The sequence below is a fragment of the Anolis sagrei genome, chromosome 5, assembly GCF_037176765.1.
Source record: "Anolis sagrei isolate rAnoSag1 chromosome 5, rAnoSag1.mat, whole genome shotgun sequence".
Classification (NCBI taxonomy): Eukaryota; Metazoa; Chordata; class Lepidosauria; order Squamata; family Dactyloidae; genus Anolis; species Anolis sagrei.
This window is the reverse complement of record NC_090025.1, coordinates 28,989,361-29,009,293: the sequence shown is the minus strand read 5'-3', so window position 1 is coordinate 29,009,293 and position 19,933 is coordinate 28,989,361. Positions and strand designations below refer to the sequence as shown.

General features: G+C 38.8%; 1 protein-coding gene across 1 annotated transcript in view; it reads right to left on the bottom strand.

Annotated features, from left to right (window-relative positions):
* Window positions 1-19,933, bottom strand: part of ARHGEF38 (Rho guanine nucleotide exchange factor 38) — a 64,601-nt gene that overhangs the window by 20,914 nt on the left and 23,754 nt on the right. The window contains exons 5-9 of the mRNA XM_060779140.2: window positions 17,624-17,641; window positions 9,783-9,982; window positions 6,257-6,390; window positions 1,330-1,434; window positions 372-494 (exon numbers count right to left, since the gene is read on the bottom strand). Coding sequence (XP_060635123.2) covers window positions 372-494; window positions 1,330-1,434; window positions 6,257-6,390; window positions 9,783-9,982; window positions 17,624-17,641 — 580 coding nt within the window. The remainder of the gene's footprint in view (window positions 1-371; window positions 495-1,329; window positions 1,435-6,256; window positions 6,391-9,782; window positions 9,983-17,623; window positions 17,642-19,933) is intronic.

The window sequence follows — 19,933 nt, the reverse complement described above, 5'->3', positions numbered from 1 at the left end:
AAAATGTCAGGCTTACCCAGTAAGCATTATGACTAAGCAGAAATATTAACCAAGGTCTTCCTAGCTTAAGACCAAGACGTTAACGGCTAAACTGCAATATACACTATAGAGTCTTCTCTGTCTTTTCTCTTTCTGATGTGTAGGGTGAGATTTTTGATATGCAGTGAAATCAGAACAAGTATGATAACCGGGCTAAAAACCACCTCTATTCCTTTGGGGAGATAGGGGGTCTATCAATAAAGTTTAATTATTTTTACTCCTTCTCCTCCTCTTCCTTCTAGATTTGTTACTAAGTTTCAACAACCATGTATTGAAACACGGCTTCTTTGAATCTGTATCTCTAGCCTTTGGATCAAATTTCAAGAACGTACAAATCCTTCATTGGTGTTTGCAGCATTCATCGGTGTTTCTGAAGAGCCGGTTTCCTCACTTTCTCTCTCATGTAAAAGCTTGTGAAGTTCAGTTTCACATGTGGCAGCCAAAAGTGTAGAATCCTGAAAAGAATACAATGAGTTAAAAGGAAAAATATTGAGCATACACCTCAAACGGCACATCTTGATAAGCCATTGTTTGTTTTAACCATGGTTTGTTGCTTAAGCCACCAACTACACGAAAGACAATCAACAGCAACAACTTTAAAAACACATTATTTAGTTGGTCTTCCCCATATTTTTTTTCTGGGGAAAAAAATTTTGGATGTCACAACAAGCCATGGTTTAAACAAGTCAGCATTCATAAGCTTAAAAATATGATTTCAAATTGTGGCTGGTTAACAAATCATTGTCTGATTCCAGTGAACAAAATTACAGGTTGTTGCAACACAAAAACAGCTATTTTTGTTTGTTTAACACATGTATGCTTCTTAGTTAAGCACTGAAGTGTCTCAAAATATTTCTGGTATTCTAACAGCACAAATATTCCGATTGGACATACAAAGTACTGAAAGCATAACTTTTCTGTAAAAATCATTTTACTATAAGCTGCCTTCAGTCCCAACTCTGGGAGGCAAGTGAGATGATGGTGACGATGGCGACGACAACAACAACAACTATGATTATTTCCCCAGAGTCAAACTAACTGAAATCTGATCTTCACATAATTATGCAACTTGAGAACTAATGTTATAATTGGGTCCAAGACTTTTTTTTTCAGTTGTATTTTGGCATTAAATAAATAAATCACAGTAGATGCCAGGTAGAGGCAATATCTTCCTCACAAAAGGACTCAAAGCATGTTTCATACTTTCTCATAGATGGTCAATATTTGTTTGCTACTTGTGGACAGCAAGTGTGATGGTAGGGAGGGGGAAATTTGTACTGTTGCACTCACCTTCAACTGCTGCAGAGACAATGAAATATTCTTCACACACAATTTAACCGTTTTTTCTAAACTTCTGAACAACTTCTCCTCCTTATTAAAAGTTTCATCTTTCACCTAAAATACATAGTAACATTATGATTAGAGTAAGAATATTCTTAATGTTGGTAGAAAAAAATGAACCATAGAGTGGGAAATGGGTTTAACCCTCTGCTCAATGCAGGATCTCCAGCTAGAGCATGCAAAGAATTAAGAGTCCACTACTTCCACTCCCAGATTTTTTTTAGGACTTCATCAGATGCAGGGTTTCCTTTGTTTCTATACACTTTAAAAGCAATGCTTTGGGATTTTAAAGTGTATAGAAACAAAGAGGGAGATAAGGTTGAACACTGTGAAAGCCATCCACTGCATGGAGATCAGCTTCCTCCCAGTACACTCAAATCAAGGAAAAGCTTCATGGGAACCACCACTCCTCCTAACATTCCCCCAGCAACAGCAAGACTATCCCTCTGGGCAGCTAAACCAGGAAATCCCAATTGGATAGCCCCTCAAGAGGGTCTGCCTCCTGGGGCAAACCAAGAATGGGCAACTTGGAAGTCCCTGAACAGACTCAGAAGTGGAGTGGGCAGATCAAAAGACAACCTGGCAAAATGGCACTACCTAAAGGAATCCTGCACCTTGTGCGACTGTGGAGCAGAACAGACAACTCTACATCTGTATGCTTGTCTGCAATGTCCTGCCTCATGTACAGAGGAAGAATTGTTTGAGGTTACAGATAATGTGGTTGCTGTTGCCCATTTTTGGTCAAAAGATATTTGTGTTCCTTCTATTTCTATCACTTTTATACTAATTTATGCAATGATTTTGATACAAAATAAATAAATATACACTTTAAAGCCAGAGTTTCATGGAGCCCATCAAATGACACAAGAGACATTCTTTTTGTTACCCATGATCCTCTGTCTTTACAGTGTACAGAAATTGGAGGATTGTGAAGTTGGGGACAAATGGACTCCACTGCTCTCCCGGCGCATAGAAATGGCTAAAACCGGATGGGAACTGGAACTATTGGATTTTAAGGTGGAATGGGAGCTATTGTTAAATTCTCTGTTTTCTTTTAAAATGGAACGCTAAGAAGTCGATTCCGTCTGCTCCTCTGCCCCTTTGTGGGATGAGGTCTTTAGTGTCAGGAAGTTGCTTCTAATGTTTGACTGAAATCCTGTAACTTAAAACCGTTAGACCTCTAGGGGCAGTGAAGAACAAATATTGAACAACATGCTTCTGCATTCTTTCTATTGGACCTAGAAACATGCATTCATTGTGTTATGTGAACTGACTATTATGTCGGGGGGGGGGGGGGGGGTGAGCCTGTGGAAATCTGATTTATATTCTCTCTCTGTCTTCTTCCTGTCCTCTGTGACAATATCAATGGAGAAAATAATAGCCTTTCGTTTTAATTTTTAGCTGACCACAACAGTATTCTCCAGGGACTGTTTTCAAAATTGCTGCAATTGTTCTGTACTCGATTTTTATTGCTGTCTTATCTGAAAGTACAGAGATTCTCAAGATGTTGCTGTACTGTTCTAATTTTCTTTGATGTCACGTTGGATATTTGTCTAGAATTACAGAATAAATATCTCAAGCTGACACACTCATGTAAGAATAAGGCTGTGATCGTGAAGGAGCATTAAATGGAGGGAGAGACATCACCTGAGAGCTGAGGCAGCACAAAAATTCAGCTCAGTGCAGCCATGCAAAAAGGTGAACTTCCTTAATGAGATACAAAACCTTACATGAAAAAGCAGGAAGCAGAATGAAAACAATGACAGATTACAGAGGACAGTATAGATTGTTAGGTCTTTCTTTGTATGCAAGCACATACAGCACGCACATGTATTATGCTGGTTTGAATGCATTCTTAGAAGGGGAAAAAACATCCTCTACAAAGCCTGACAGATATAACTCAGTGTGATAGAAAGGCCAACAATATATTAAAGAACCATGGAGTTTATTTTATTATGCTCACATTGGCTTTCATGTTTATGATGCTCTCTTAGCTTACATAAAAATGAATACGAGCAACACATCATTTTATGCCATACATTTATTTGTCCCTGTGCTCATTACTGTACATCTGTAGAGTTAATATGTGCACCAGGATTTGAGAGGCTCTGGTTATTTCTATGGTTGAGCCATACTTGTTATGATTTGAAAAAAGAGGTTGGTATTTTTTATTTTCTCCTGTTTTCTTTCCTTGTGTAGTACAACAAAAAAGCAACCTTGGAAATGTCTTATCTGATCTTCTCATCTAACGCCGAAGGAGTTGCTGCACATGTCAGAAATGGGGAATGTGAGCCACTCTGAACAGCTAATTAAGGCGGAAAAGATGCCCAGGCATTCAAAAAAGCATTGCTTTCTCTCCCCAACTCCTCAAGTACTTCTTCAGTATTTGAAATTGGAAAGTGTTGACTAAAAGGAACACCAAAAAAAAGAGGCCCTTCTCTCTGAATAGAACTAGCAGCTACTTTGCATCATTTTTTAAAAAATCACATTTTGCATTGGAATTATGTGTGTGCTGCCAGGGTTTAGTTAGCACCTGCACTTTTGGATGATAAATAATTCACAGATTGTTTGGAAGGGAGTAGGAAAAGATTCACATTTTCTCCAAACAGCACTCGTTCTAAAGCTTGGGGGTATTGTACCCAGAGTCTATGGTCTGGATGAGGATGGGAAATGGTGTGGGGATGAGGGGCAAAATTTCCCCAGATGATCCCACCCCGCCCCCCAAAGTCATCCTACCTCACAGCTAACCCAAATAATTGAAGGGGTTCCTCTATAGTGCCTTTTGAAACAGAAAAAGGAAGTGCCGAGATGTTTCCTTGTTACCATGGAGCATTGCAGTACACCAAAATACCTGGGAGTCACTCTGAACCATACTCTGACTTATAAGAAGCACTCCTTGAATATCAAGCAAAAAGTGGGTGCTAGAAATATCCTATGAAAGCTGACTGACACAACCTGGGGATCACAACCAGATACAGTGAAGACATCTGCCCTTGCACTTTGCTATTCTTCTGCTGAATATGCATGCCCGGTATGGAATAAATCACATCGTGTTAAAGCAGTGGATGTGGTTCTTAATGAGACATGCCACATTGTCATAGGATGTCTATGCCCAACACTGGAGAAATTATACTGTTTGTTTATTTATTTATTTATTTATTTATTTACAGTTTTTATATTCCGCCCTTCTCACCCCGCAGGGGACTCAGGGCGGATTACAGTATACAGTATTCCTATCCAATGGCAGCACTACGTCGCAGCAAGATGCATTTTCTTTATGCTGGACTGCAAGGCAGATTTATTTTCACATTAAAAACATTTTGCCTTGAAGGGAAAACCTCATTGCCCTTAATAATCAGTATGTCAATATTTATGAAGTCAAGCAGAGTAAATAACCTATTGTGTTCCTTGGCTACTGTAACTTGTGCCAGTGCACTGCTTTTGTGGAACACTCCTGATCTGTACCAATTTCCTTGTGAGAAAAGATTGTGACAGCAAATAATTCAGAAGATCTCTTGATTACTACAATTATTTAAAGTAAAGCAAAGGTTGGGCATATAAACAATATTCTCACTAAAAATATAAGATCGCACGCTAGTTTTCTATGTAATCTTAATAATTGTCTATTCCAGTTAAGGAATTCTGGAGGATGTAATTCCAAATTTACCTTCTCCACATCATAACCTAGATGTTATTCTACCACCATATTTTCAAAATTTATGAATCTGTAAGCACCCAAACCTTCTAATAAGAGCTGACTACACAAATATATCTGTCCCCAGACATTTTAATCTATTTAAATATTTATTTCCTGTCCCCTAGCCAACTAGGGTTTTCAAGGTGAGGCATCGCGGCTTGCTAGTTGTAGCAGGATTCAGAACCGAGACAGTGAAACCCCTCCATCAGTGTGACTGGGACCTGCTGTCAGTTGACATCTCCATTAGCGCAATCATCTTCTGCCATTACCATTTCATCTACCTTTTGAAGATGATACCTGAAAATGGTGATCCAGCTTGACATACGGAACCAGACAGTCATCCATAAAAATTTTACACATGTAAAAAAAATCTCAGGGCTTAGGACCAAATATCATGACATCAACCACATAACATTGTCCCACACACAAAGGATCTAATTTACTCAGACTGCAATTAGATTACGTTATCCCAATATAGAGCTAATGGTCATTGCTCCAGGTATAAGCCAAGAATACACTTTTCAGGGATCTAAAACAGCACTTTGTTATATAGTATTATAAAAATATTGACACCTGGATTTATTTATTTTTCTCTCCCCCCTCCCCCCACCAATTCCTTTGTATCGTGTTCCTCACAAAAACATGTATCGTGTTCCTCACAAAAACATGGAGAAAGGAGAGAGATATTAAAATGGCAAAAAACAAAGATATGCAGTCAGTCCTCTGTACTCATGGGTTCTGCCTCCATGGATTCAATCCTCCATAACTTGAAAACATTTTAAAAATCCAAAAAATACACTTTAATTTTTTAGTTTTATATAAGGGATAATATTGTCTGTATCATTGCACATAATTGAATTTTTGGATGCATGGGGAGGGAGGCGATCCTGTAACCAAATTCCAATGGATACCAAGGGCCCACTTTACAGAGAATCATAGAGTTGGAAGAGCCCACATGGAACATCCAGTCCAAGCTCCTGCCATGCAGAAAAAGCACAACCAAAGCACCCCAGCAGAGGGCCATCCAGCCTCTATTCAATACTACATGCATGCAATATTTAGGAAAATCAGAATAACTGAATCAGTTCTGAGTGCAAAATTTATTTTTCTGTAGATCTGAATAAATAATTGTGCAACCATTTTACAAAACCTTAAGTAAAAAATGAATCAATGAAATACCTGAAGTTCTCCTCCAGTCAAAATTTTCAGGTGGCCCGTGACTCTTTTGGACTTCTTACTAATTGAGTGAATATTTAGTCTTGAAAATTTCTCTTTCAGGGATTCATCTTCATCATTTTTCTTATATTTCAACACTGAAAAGTAGACAAGTCATGCACTAATAAGAGTTTGTATTCATATGGCACCTATTCAGCTCTCTTTCTTTAAATACCACAACAGATCAGAGAGAGAGAAAAGAGAGAGATGTTACTACTACTCACTGTACTTACACAAATTGCAAAGATGATGAAAACTTTTGATAGCCACATAAGCTTTTAAAAGTCTATCTTTCTAATTGCTCCTGTTGTTTGCAGTAGCACCAAAGATGCTATTTACTGCGAAAGATATAATCCTGTGTGCTATAATAATTTCCATGCCTTTGCAGTCTAAATCCCTCATTAGTTTGCCTGGAATGTCCTCAAACATCACTCACACACCTAAGTTTGATAGATGCTTTAAAGAAATGCAATCATCAAAAAGTGGACCAGAAACAAATTTAGTATTCCAGATGACTTCCCACTAGAGAAGAGTAATATAGCAGAACTGAATTTAACTGTTTTATTCTGGAATGTAATGACTAAGGGCACTTCCAGACAACACTAAATTATGAGTTTTAAACAGGGACAAAAAATTCTGGGACTTCAGAAGAGGTCCACAACAGCCCTGTTGGATTTCTACCTCCGCTGTCCAGACTTGATGCTTTGTTGCAAGATTTAGAGGATGCCAAGATAGCTGCTGAAGGACTTCTGCCAGAAACTTTGGCAGTATTTTTAAAAAACCTCAAGATGCGGATATGCCTATATGTGAAGAGTCACTGCAAAAGTTCAGTTCTTTGTCCTGGTTAGAGAAACTGTGCCCTCCAGATGTTTCATGAAGTTTCCAGAACAAAGTTTTTGCCTTCTACTCAAGTATCATCTTCTTTTTTGGAACCATCCAACTAAAACAAGCATCTTAAACTCAAGAACAAACTCAGATAAAAAATCCTGTGATTTCTGATTGCAGGGACATACAGACATTCAAATATCCGCAGATTCGGCTCAAAACCGCAATATTCCCACACCTGGAAATCTCACTTTTTTTTTTTGCCTTTTGTAGCTATTGCTTCTGTGTTTACAGGGAGTAGCGTCTGGCCACCCTCCTGTTTGCTGTGAAAGGGATAAAGGTACCGTCTGGAGGGGCCCTTAGCAAATGGAAACTCAAGCATAATGGTGGTTAGCTACAATAGTCAAAAGAAACCAATATTGAGAGAGACAAACCACTTTTGAATATTAGAATGAAAGGGTGACCATTATATTTATGACTTGTTTGTTAATTTCTAGATAAAGGTTGGGAAACCCTGGAGTCAAGCACAGTCCTTCCAAAGAAGGCTTATTCCTGGATCTACAAGATCTGAGCATGGCAGCTGATGATAGGGTAACTTGGAGGTTTCTCATCTATAGGGTCACCCATAAACAGAAGTCAACTAGATGGCAGTTACAAACAACATGATTAGATCCAAAAATGGTGGCACAATGAATACAGGATATAGAGGCTCAGAAAGACATTGCCACCCTTAGTAAAGCCGGCTCACTAAAATGGTTAAGTCGCTTTAAACATACTTTTCAAACAGCCGAATACCTAAAGACAGAAATGCCTAAACATCTAAGGAGGGTATTCACTAGAACCCGATTTGAACAGACAGATACAATGGTTAAACATGGAAGGTTTAACCAAGTTCCATATAATGAGTGTTTCTGTATCTGTGGGGCGACAGAGGTAAAGGATATTACACATGTACTGTTTAATTGTATTTTGTACAACAAAGAGAGAAATCAATACCTTGGACCATTCATCATACAGAAGACTCACTGGGATCCCCATATCAAAACTACATTCTTAATGGCTGGCCAGAATGCTAAGATAACACACCAAACAGCCCTTTTCCTTCATAAAGCAACGCAGCTGAGAACTGCGTATCTGGAGGCGATTGGGGTAAACTGTAGGAGTGACGCAGATATCTGAAGTGGCTTGGGATTGTGTAATAGCTAGTCTGTTTTAACCTTCATTTTAACCTTCGTTTTTAATTTTTGTGGTATGAAATTTTATCTTGACATTTAATGATGATGTTTTTAGTTATCTTTTAACCTAATCAGGTTTGAAGTGTGTTGGTTCACTGTTGTGGGGGTCTTGGGATGGTGATTGTTGTCTGTTTGTGCACGTTTCTGTTTTTGTTTTTAATGTTGATGCGGTCAATAGACTATTCAATAAACTTTGCTTGCTACAAACAACATGACAAATGTCAGGGTGCTTTTCTTCTAATTTTTATTGTGTATGGAAAAGTCCTCAATAAATTTATGGGAAAAATATGTCAACATGACACGCTAAACTATAGGTAACTTGAAATGGAACTGGAATCTTTGAGTCTATTCAAATCCACACTAGAATAAAGGAGAGAAATGAGCACATAAACGAGGCACGACCTAGTTAATTATTCTATTTAGTTCTATTCCAGTAGATATAGTCTACATTCATCTAAATCTAGATCCAGTCCAATACGTAGAAGGGTCTATACCAGGGTTCCTGAAACTTTTCACACAGGGGGTCAGGTCACAGTCCCTCAAACTGTTGGAGGGCCAGATTATAATTTGAAAAAAACATGAATTAATTCTTATGCACACTGCACATATCTTATCTGTGGTGCAAAAAAACACTTAAAAACAATCCAATAATTAAAATGAAGAACAATTATAACAAATATAAACTTAGTATGTCGATGGGAAGTGTGGGCCTGCTTTTGGCTGATGGGATAGAATTGTTACTCTTGTTGTGCGCTTTCAAGTCGTTTCAGACTTAAGTTGACCCAAAGTGAGGGCTGGGTAAATGACCTTGGAGGGCCGTATCCGGCTCTCAAGCCTTAGTTTGAGGACCCCTGGTCTATACCGTCAATTCTAGTTTTATCGAAGGCTTTTATGGCCAGAATCACTGGGTTGCTGTGAGTTTTCCGGGCTGCATGGCCATGTTCTCCTGATGTTTCTCCTGACTTTTAATGCTAACCAAGGTGGCCAACTGCAACATCCACACTTGCCTCCAACAGACAAGAGTTCTTTCTCCAACCCTGGATATTTTACAGATATATAAACCCCACTTACCTAGTTTACAACAGACATCACAGCCTCTGAGGATGCCTGCCATAGATGTGGGCAAAACATCAGGCAAGAATGCTTCTGGAGGATGGCCATACAACCCGGAAAACTCACAGCAACCCACCAAAGTGTCATAGACTTGATATTTCTGACAATGTTTGCGTCCAGGCATTTAACACAATCACCTTGCCTTTGAATATATTTCTATTAACAATGTTAGCTGGTACCTGTACATTACAGTCAGAACACTTTGTACAAACTTTTTCACATTTAATGAAAGAACCTTCTATACCAGCAGAAGACTTCTTTGAATGTATTTCTGTATAGTCCCCTGCTGTTGCTCCATAGAGTTAACCTTCTCTTACCTATATCCTTTCTTCTTTTAAGTTCATTGATGTTCATAGTCATGGCTTTCACAGTAGCCAAAGCTTCCTGCAGCGCTCGGTGGTCTGGGTGAGACATGGGTGTTGTATTCAAGAGTTCACAGAGTAATAATGGATATTTCATCACTCGTTGTATCGGTTTTATCATCAGAGATCCCATGTCCAGTAGGTTTGACTTTCCTCTAAAATTCAAACAAAGCCATATTAAATAAACAAATGAATTCCTGAAAGTGCAGAGAGGAAGAAATTATTTTCGTGTAACAAGACCATGCACAGCAATATGTACATATGAGATATCATGGCTCCTTTTAGAATTACAAATTCAGCTGCTGAAAGTATAAGCTCTTGGTGGTGGTGGAGAAACAACTGTTATCATGAATGTTGTATCATTATAACGTTTTTTCAAGTCAGGAGTGACTTGAGAAACTGCAAATCGCTTCTGTTGTCAGAGAATTGGTCAACTGCAAGGACGTTGCCCAGGGGACGCCTGAGTGTTTTGATGTTTTACCATCCTTTTGGGAGGCTTCTCTCATGTCCCCACATGGGGAACTGGAGCTGACAAAAGGGGCTCAACCCACTCTCAATATTTTTAAAACTGCTGACCTTTTGGTCAGCAATCTTGCCAGCACAAGGGTTTAATCCATTGCGCTACTGGGGGCTCCTTATAACTGAAGAAACACATGCTGCAATATTTTAAAAATATTTCAAATCAATCTGACAATGACATGCACCTTAAAGGAGAACATAGGGCACCATGGCCCCATCTACACTGCCATATAATGCAGTTTCATAATGCAGTTTAACTTCATTGCACTACATTACATGAGTCTACACTGCCTTATAATGCAATGGAATAAATTAAACTGCATTATGTAAATCTACACTGAGCATACAATGAGGTTGAAACTCCGTTATATCACAGTATAGATGTGACATGTGTGTCTAATCTTATGTGTAGGTGTGCGCATTTTCTATGTGCTTAATTCTGTGTGCATGGTTCCTGCATTATGTGCAATCCATACTTTGTCTCATGCTCTTGAGTTTTCAGCTTGGAATAAAAAAGGTTATGATGTTCATTCTCAGAGTAGCACCACTTTAGGTATGAAGACAATATGCTATCTTGTGTGGGAAGCATTGCTTTGGCAGATGAAGGAATTTGGATGTTGAGTATTATTTTTTCAGGTGTTCCCCAAACTCCACCTACAAAATGCATTTCTAAATTTGCCTTGGTCTCATATATAGAATGCTGGTTTTCTCTTAGCTTGAAACTGTTCCTGTTTTCCGTAGCAAGGGAAAAAAAAACAATCGCTGTAAAACTTTAATCAGTGTCTTGGTTTCTTTGGATGGCTGCCCAAGTGATAAACAGCTCTCTGCTTGCATTTCGGAATGACACCACTGAGCAATCTAGTTTGAAAGATAGTAGGTTTGCTAGGAGATGAAATGACTCCACGAGGTATTAAATGCTACTATGGTCAGCCCATCTCATTCTGTCCAGTCAGATTACCCAGGGATAACCATTCTCTTAGATTGGTTGTGATTTTAACACACATCCTTTAGAATTACACCGTAAAGGAAAGGAAAGGAACCAACAGTCTCACCACAAAGGTTAAAACAGATGTTTAACAACTTGTGACAGCCATTGTGCAGAAAATTAAGTTCATAATTCATTTGTAATGCATCTTCAGCCACAGCGTCTTCAGATGAATTCCATCAACTTTCTAAGGCCAAAAGTCACTACTCTAATCTCATTGCAAGCCATGGCTGCTCCTTTATGCTCAAATGAATGCATGAGACTTAATTCTAATAACATCCCATTCTTTTTGCAGATGATGGGTAACCAACAGTGTGTCACATGAACATAATGAGAAACCTCTGAGTCTATGTGAAATAAGGAATAGATCATATAGTTTAAAATATATATAAGTGAAAGGCAAACATGTTGTGTCTCCATACATTTCATTATTACAATTTATGTATGTGTCAGTATCTCTTATAAAGCATTGGTATAACCTGTTTTCTTGTAAAACTAAATTTTTGTGTTTCAGAATGATGCATGTCTTAAAAAATATGTCATCAAAATGAAATGGAGCCCCCAGTGGTGCAATGGGTGCACAAAAGGGTCGTTTTCTGTCACTGATAAGATCACAGGTGTGAAACCATGAAAATCTCTGTGCAGTGTTCTAGAATTGGGGTGCTATGGTAAAGGTAAAGGTTTCCCCTTGATATTAAGTCTAGTCATATCCGACTCTGAGGCTTGCTGCTTATCTCCATTTCTAAGCCCGCAATCCTTGTGCTGGAAGGATTGAGGACCGACATGTCAGTGGTTCGAATCTGGGAAGAATGGGTTGAACTTCCTCTCTCCGGCTCCCCATGCATGGACATGAGAAAAGGCTCCCACAAGGATGGTAAAACATCAAACATTTGGGTGCCCCTTGGTCAACATCCTTGCAGATAACCAATTCTCTCACACCAGAAGCGACTTGCAGTTTCTCAAGTTGCTCCTGACACACACAAAAAATCAACATAAAATGTTTGGGAAATTCTGCCCTAGATGTTACAACTTGATGGAAGGGGAAGGACACAAAATGGAATGGGAATAAAATGCAAAACCAATCTGTAAAGACCTCTCTTTATATAGTTATGGATATTACACACATGCCCTTATCTTGTGCCTCTATTCACAAAGATTCTGGACTAAAGCAGACATTAGAATATGAGCCTTGATTTCATAATACCAATATCCATGGTTTCATTCATCCATACCTGAAAAAAAATATGTCCCCTCTAGACATTTTCCAAGCCCTCCAACGTATTTGTGGACTGAAAAGCTGTTCATTTAAATAGGCTTTGCTATCATCTGTAGTTTGATACGTATTCCTCATAGATATACACGTCATACTCTACATTAAAGATGTAATGTTCAATTTGGACTTTGCTCCTGTGCTTGCAATTCACTTTGCAAGATTGCTGTTTTGGTGTCATATTGAAAGTTTAGTGGTCCTTAACTACATCAGAATCATTGGAGGGTTACAGTCTATGAGCAGTTCAATCCCAGATCGGGGTGACCACCCGCTGTTAGCCCTAGCTCACCCGCCCACCTAGCAGCTCGAAAGCAGAAAAGCAAGTAAATAAAATAGGTACCGCTTTTAGCAGGGAGGTAATAAATGCGTTCTTAAGGACATTGATTGGAGGAAAGCTCCTTGGCATGGAAAATGGTCCAATAGCACACACACACACGCACACACCCATGACTGGAGTCTTGCACTGTCTCCAAGTTGCCAGAAATATGATGGGAAAAACTGCCTTTTCTATTTGAGTTGTGTGTCCTTTGCGTTGTGTGTCCTTGTTAATTGTACTAACGGCATTGAATGTTTGCTATATGTGTGTTCTGTAAAGCCGGTTTAAGACCCCTTCAGAATAAATAAATGATAGCATCCCAATCCATATGAGGGCCCTTGCAGCCATGTAGAGGAAAAGAGTTAAAAGGGCATAGCCCTTACTCTGTTTTTTCACATACAGCATGTTCCAAACTCTCAAAGAAGCAGGCATTCTGTTCTCTGCAGCCTGGATCTAAGAACCTTCTGACAAATGATACGAAGGGGGTTGTCAACAAGACAGAAGAGTTTTTCAATAGCATAGAGCTCCCAGTGACAGAGCGGGTTAAATTGCTGAGCTGCTGAACTTGCTGACTGAAAAGTCGGTGGTTCGAATCTGGGGAGCGGGGTGAGCTCCTGCTCTTAGCCATAGCTTCTGCCAACCTAGCAGTTTGAAAACATGCAAATGTGAGTAGATCAATAGGTACCACTTCAGCGGGAAGGTAACAGTGCTCTATGCAGTCATGCTGGCCACTTGACCTTGTCTACAGACAACGCCGGCTCTTTGGCTTAGAAATGGAGATGAGCACCAAGCCCCAGATTCAGACACGAATAGACTTAAAATCAAGGGGAAACCTTTACCTTTACCATAGCACCCCAATTCTAGAACACCCTTCCCAGAGATTTTGATGGTATCACACCTGTGATCTTATCAGTGACAGAAAAAGGCCCTTTTGGGCAACCAGGTCTTTTAAACCAATTAATTAAACAACTAGTTATTTTTTTCTCCAGATGAGACACTACAAATAGCCAGTCTGCTGCGTTTGTGTTCCCTTGGTCACTGTACTAGTTCAGTTTCTTTGAACATCTAAATTATATGTCTAAAAGTTCAAGAGAAGTTTTACGTTGAAATTTGGAAACTCAAGAAAAATGTCAATAGCGTGGGTGAATTCTTAGGATCATCAATGTTCTTATTTTGCCTTCCCACCTTAGCTCACATCAACTGTGTTTTCTGGCACAATATTTTAATATATAGAACAATCTTACTGGGGACAAAATGTTGCAGAATACTCAGGATGCGGCAATTCATTCTTGGAGCATGGCTTTGCATGAGAATAGAATTAATTTGCCAGTTTGACAGCTTGGGGGAGCTGCTACATCATGATAAAGTAGGAGACATTTCCCTGTATAAATACAAATCTAAAAATATAGTCAAAAGATTCCTGGTTTGGTTGTTCCTACCTCTCTGTGTGTATATGCATGTGTGTGCATGCGTGAATGAATGAATCCAAATTATTTACAGTATCGCATGGAGGCATTTATTTTGCTAATCACTAACATACTCTCTCTGCTATGGCTCAACGCAGAGCAAAGAGAAAGGGTTAGTGTTAAGCTGAAACGTCTTGCAGCCATGTGTTACCAGTGCAGGAATCTACATGCTAAAGTGCTGCTCATTACAATTTCTGGTGAGGGGAAATTAAAAATAACAGGGGTTATTATTGTTCCTGGATCAGGGAAGCTGGAAAGTTTCATATATCCCCTTTGCTCAGTCACAACAGGGCTGCCCAGAAACTGGCCTCTGAAAGGCAATTGCTTATGAATTATTGACCAATTTACATTCTGAGAGCAACTCACAGTTTATGGCATCTATTTCTGAAGGTGATAAGTGCATATTAATTTGCAGAAATGCAGCACAAGCAATTTGTGGCACATCTGTGCTGCTCCTACACACATACATCTATTTTTCTCCTTTGCATACAACAGCATAGATATTTTTTCATTGTTCCAACAAGCACAACTTTCACATAGATTCCCAGTCTTCCATTTTAAAGGTTATTTATTTAATCCAGTATGGATTATTTTATTCCATCTCCTATCTTTGTGCTGATCAGTGGTATATCAGTCTAGCAACGTATAAGAATTAATGAGCCACTGCTTCACATGCAAAAAACCTTGGTGAGTATGCTAAGGTGCTGTTTTTCAGGTAATTCAACAGGTTTTTATGATTTTATTGGTTTTAATTACATATTAATCCTATATTTAATTCTATTTTAATGCTTATATACTTTAGGTTGAAATTTATACATCATGAAATTTTATTTGTGAGCTGCTTTAGGGCTCCCATTGAGAGGGAAAAAGTGGGATACAAATACTATAAATAAATAAACCTGGGAGTTATTTTGTTTCTAAAATTAATTAATTTCAGTTACATAAGAGACAGGAAGCTTGCAGCTAGTTTGAGGTACTGCCACTGGTTTTCCAAGCACCAAATGCTTGCAACTGCTTTTGAGTATAGCATACCAAGGGAGCAAATATTATCCTAGCTTGGTTTTTTATTGCTGAAACCATGCAAGAACCACCTCTTTGGACATCTGTCCTGATTTGGAAATTTCAGGTAATGGCCACAACAATGAAGCAGAACACCCCCCCCCCCCCCCCCAATTGCACCAGTTAGGTGATAGGAAGAAAGGAAAACATGGCTGTGGCTCACAAATGAAACTTTGAAAAAGGAGACGGAGGGCCTGATTCTGGCAGCCCAAGAACAAGCCATTAAACAAATGCCATCAAAGCCAGAATTGAAAAGTCGACAACAGATCCCAAGTGTAAACTCTGCAAGGAAGCAGATGAAACAATAGATCACATCCTCAGCTGCTGCAAGAAGATCGTGCAGACAGACTACAAGCAGAGGCATAACACTGTTGCTCAGATGATTCATTGTAACTTGTACCACAAATGCCATCTGCCTGCAACAAACAACTGATGGGATCACAAGCCTCAAAAAGTTACAGAAAATGAACATGTCAAACTACTCTGTGACTTCTGAATTCAGACAGACAGAGTTTTGGAGCACAATACTCCTGACCTCACGATCGTGTTAAAAAACAAAGTATGGATCGTTGATGATGCAATCCCAGGCAACAGCAGAATTGAGGAGAAACAACTGGAAAAGCTGACACGATATGAGGATTTAAAGATCGAACTGCAAAGACTCTGGCACAAGCCAGTCAAGGTGGTCCCAGTGGTTATCAGCACACTGGGTGCAGTGCCTAAAGACCTTGGCCTGCACTTAAACACAATCGCCGCTGATAAAGTTACCATCTGCCAGCAGCGAAAGGCCACCTTACTGGGATCTGCACGCATTATTCGCCAATACATGACACAGTCCTAGACACTTGGGAAGTGTCCGATGTGTGATCAAATAAACAGCCAGCAGAGGGATCTTGTTTGCTGTGGACCCATCTTGTTGTGTTTCTAATAATAATAATAATAATAATAATAATAATAATAATAATAATAAATAACATGGTCCTAAATGCTTGGGAAGTGTTCAGCTTGTCATTTTGTGACATGAAATCCAGTATGTATATCTTGTTTGCTGTGTCATAGTGTGTTTAGAGTCAGTATAATAATAATAATAATAATAATAATAATAATAATAAATTTGTATCCTGCTTTTCTCCCTAAACTCACAACATTTTAAAACAATACAAATCGATTATGCATATAGCAATAACCTATAAAACCAACTTTACAATAAAGCATAAATAAACATTTTAAAATCATTTAAGATACAATTATTGCGGGAACACATCAACACAGATGATAAATTTCATTCGACTATGGACACTTTTCAGTGGCAGCCTCACAGTAGTCTAAATGGGATGTAACCAAGTAGGATGCTTATGGCATCATGAATTGTGCATTGCTAATGCCTTTTTGTTGCAATAATGTCAATATGTTGCATTCAATTTCTAAAGGGCACGTAGAATTTAAGTGGTGTTAGACTTTGACCAGAAAGACCAAGATTTAAATCTACATTCAGTTTATTGGATAATTTTGAATAATTCAGACACACTCTCTTAGTAATTCATAGAATTGTTGTGAAGACTTTTTTTTCCGTGTCAGGAGAAACTTGAGAAACTGCAAGTAGCTTCTAGTGTGAAAGAATTATCTGTCTGCAATGACATTGCCCAGGGGATGCTCAGATGTTTCACCATCCTGTGGGAAGTTTCTTTTATGTCCCCACATGAGAAGCTAGAGCTGACAGACAGGAGCTCACCCTGCCTCCAGGATTCAAACCCTGCTGGCATGAGGGTTTAACTCATTGTGCCACCAGTGGCTCTTTTGAGGACACAAAAATAGGGAGGAATAAGAAAGTGACTGTAAAACATTACAAGTAACAACATAACCTGAAACAAGTTACTCGAGGGAATAATATCCTGTCTACTCATTCCAACATTTTAGCACCAATATTTTTCTTACTCCTAAAACGTTCTTTTTGCAACAGCCATGTGGAAACTGGTCACTTTTCTATGTTAAGACTTTTAAAACATCATTTAATAATAATGAGTAGAGTTAATACTTCATAAATTTCCTCAAGCAACAACTAAGACTGCTGCATTTAATGTTTGTATAATATTCCAAACTCTGTAGTGGGCTATATATGTAGCTCCTCAGATAAGGAGAAAAGAAAAAATAGAATAAATAACAAAGAAATATGGTACTTACCCTTCTTCATATATCTTTCTGTCAATAGAAGAAAAAAATACAGAGCTATTAGCATTCCCCTGAGAAAAACTATACTAACAACGTGGTCCTAAATCTGCTTACACTGAACATGGGTGTCCTCATTTGCACATAATGTTTTAGTGTTATAAAGATAACAAGCCACAGTTTCTTATGCTTCTCTTATCACTCCTGCTGCTGTGTGCAACTCCATTTAGATCTGAGATGTCTACTTCCATTTTCCTTTTATCACAATTCAATATTATGTCCACATTCAATATACAATTAATCTGAATCATAACTTGTTGAAACAAATCAGCTGCTGAAACTATGATTTGCAATAAGCCAAGTTGCTTCAACAAATTGCAGTTAAGATGAACTCCACTTTGTTGTGTTTGAATTACGGAGAAAACGATGTTCCAAAGTGTCCAAGTTGTGATAATTAATGTTACCCTAATTAACTAGGCCAATCGAAATGACACAGATTTCTGTGCAAGCTTTAGAAACCAAAGATTTCTTCATCAGAAAGTATACAGAGGAAGTGGTGATGAAGGAGTGAAAATGTTAGAGTCGCATAGTTCACATGTTATCTGTAGATGGCAGAAGAAGAGTCTGCAAAATATCAGGCTGGGTTTATGAAGCCACACACACATATCACAATGGCTCTGGCCTGCCAGAAATAAGAATGGTGATAAAAAGCAAGGCCACAAAATGTAGTTCTCCATTTGAGAATAGAAATGAATTCCTTCAATCCTCAAATCCATCTCTGTCTGGTGTAAAGTTTGCAAGGCCCTTTGCAGTAAGACAATACTGTAATTGCTAGTATGTATACTCATATATATTTTAGAAATGTTAGTTTAAAAATGGATCCCACAGTAGTGCAGTGGGTAAACCGCTGAGCTGCTGAACTTGTTGACTGAAGGGTTGGTGGTTCGGATCCAGGGAGCAGGGTGAGCTCCTGCTGTAAGTCCCAGATTCTGCCAACCTAGCAGTTCGAAAACATGCAAATGTAAGTAGATCAATAGGTATTGCTCTGGTGGGAAGGTAACGGTGCTCCATGCAGTCATGCCAGCCACATGACCTTGGAGGTGTCTATGGACAACGCTGGCTCTTTGGCTTAGAAATTGAGATGAGCACCACCCCCAGAGTCAATGACTAGACTTAATATCAAGGGTAAACCTTTACATATTTAGTTTTTAAAACCCTGGGTTAACATATCCATGGGTCAATATGAGTACTCAACATGAAGTCTTATACTAAAAAATAACCATTCCCTTCTATCACTAGAGTGGTGAAAGGCAAGAATGTCAATCCCTGGAAAACTTTTAAAAAGAACCAACTCCCTCACACTCTCCATCACCTCTGGCCTTTTTGAATTCCTGGGTGGGAAAATGGTAATAATGGACTGGGGTGACTTAGGTGCATTCCTTTATCTTTATAAAGGCCCTCAACCTATCCATGGGTTGTATCGAAATCCATAATTTTGGGCTTAAAACTTATTCATGAGGTGGGCTTATCCATGAGTATATATGGTAGCCCCCGGTGATGCAATGGGTTAAACTGCTAAGTTGCAGAATGGAAGATTGGTGGTTCAAATCCAGGGAGTGGGGTGAGCTCCCACTGTTAGCCCCAGCTTCTGCCAACCTAGCAGTTTGAAAACATGTAAATGGGTATAGATCAATAGCTACCACTTCGGTGGGAAGGTAATGGCATTCCATGCAGTCATGCTGGCCACATGACCTTGGAGGTATCTATGAACAACGCTGGCTCTTTGGCTTAGGAATGGAGATGAGCACCACCTCCCAGAGTTGGACACAATGAGACTTAATGTCAGGGAAAAACTTGACTTTTTAAATGGTATATTGTTAGGGCTGGAGATGAATTTAAATGCTGTTTCAGGCAAGGCAATTTGGATATCATATAGTTGGAAGGGGAGAAATTTCCTCAGAATATAATGGTCATTTTAACATGATATGAACATCTCATAATCCAGGGTGGGATCCCATTCCTTTTCAAAAGCAGAGATATTGATCACTGTTGACCATAGATAAATTCCAAACTCCATAATATAATAAAACCCTTATAATAATTGGTTTATTACAGGTGGGAATTCAGCTTAAACTAGAGAGCATGTTCAAATTATGTAGCAAAGGGGGCGTTTGTGAACTCAAATATTCTTCTCTCGGATTCTCATAACACTAAGCTGAGATTTAATGTTATGTCCAAAGAGTCTGGTAAGATTTGGAAGTAATGTTCAGTGAGTTAAAAATAGTACCAATTACCTTGCATTACTTCTCATAAGATAACACCAAA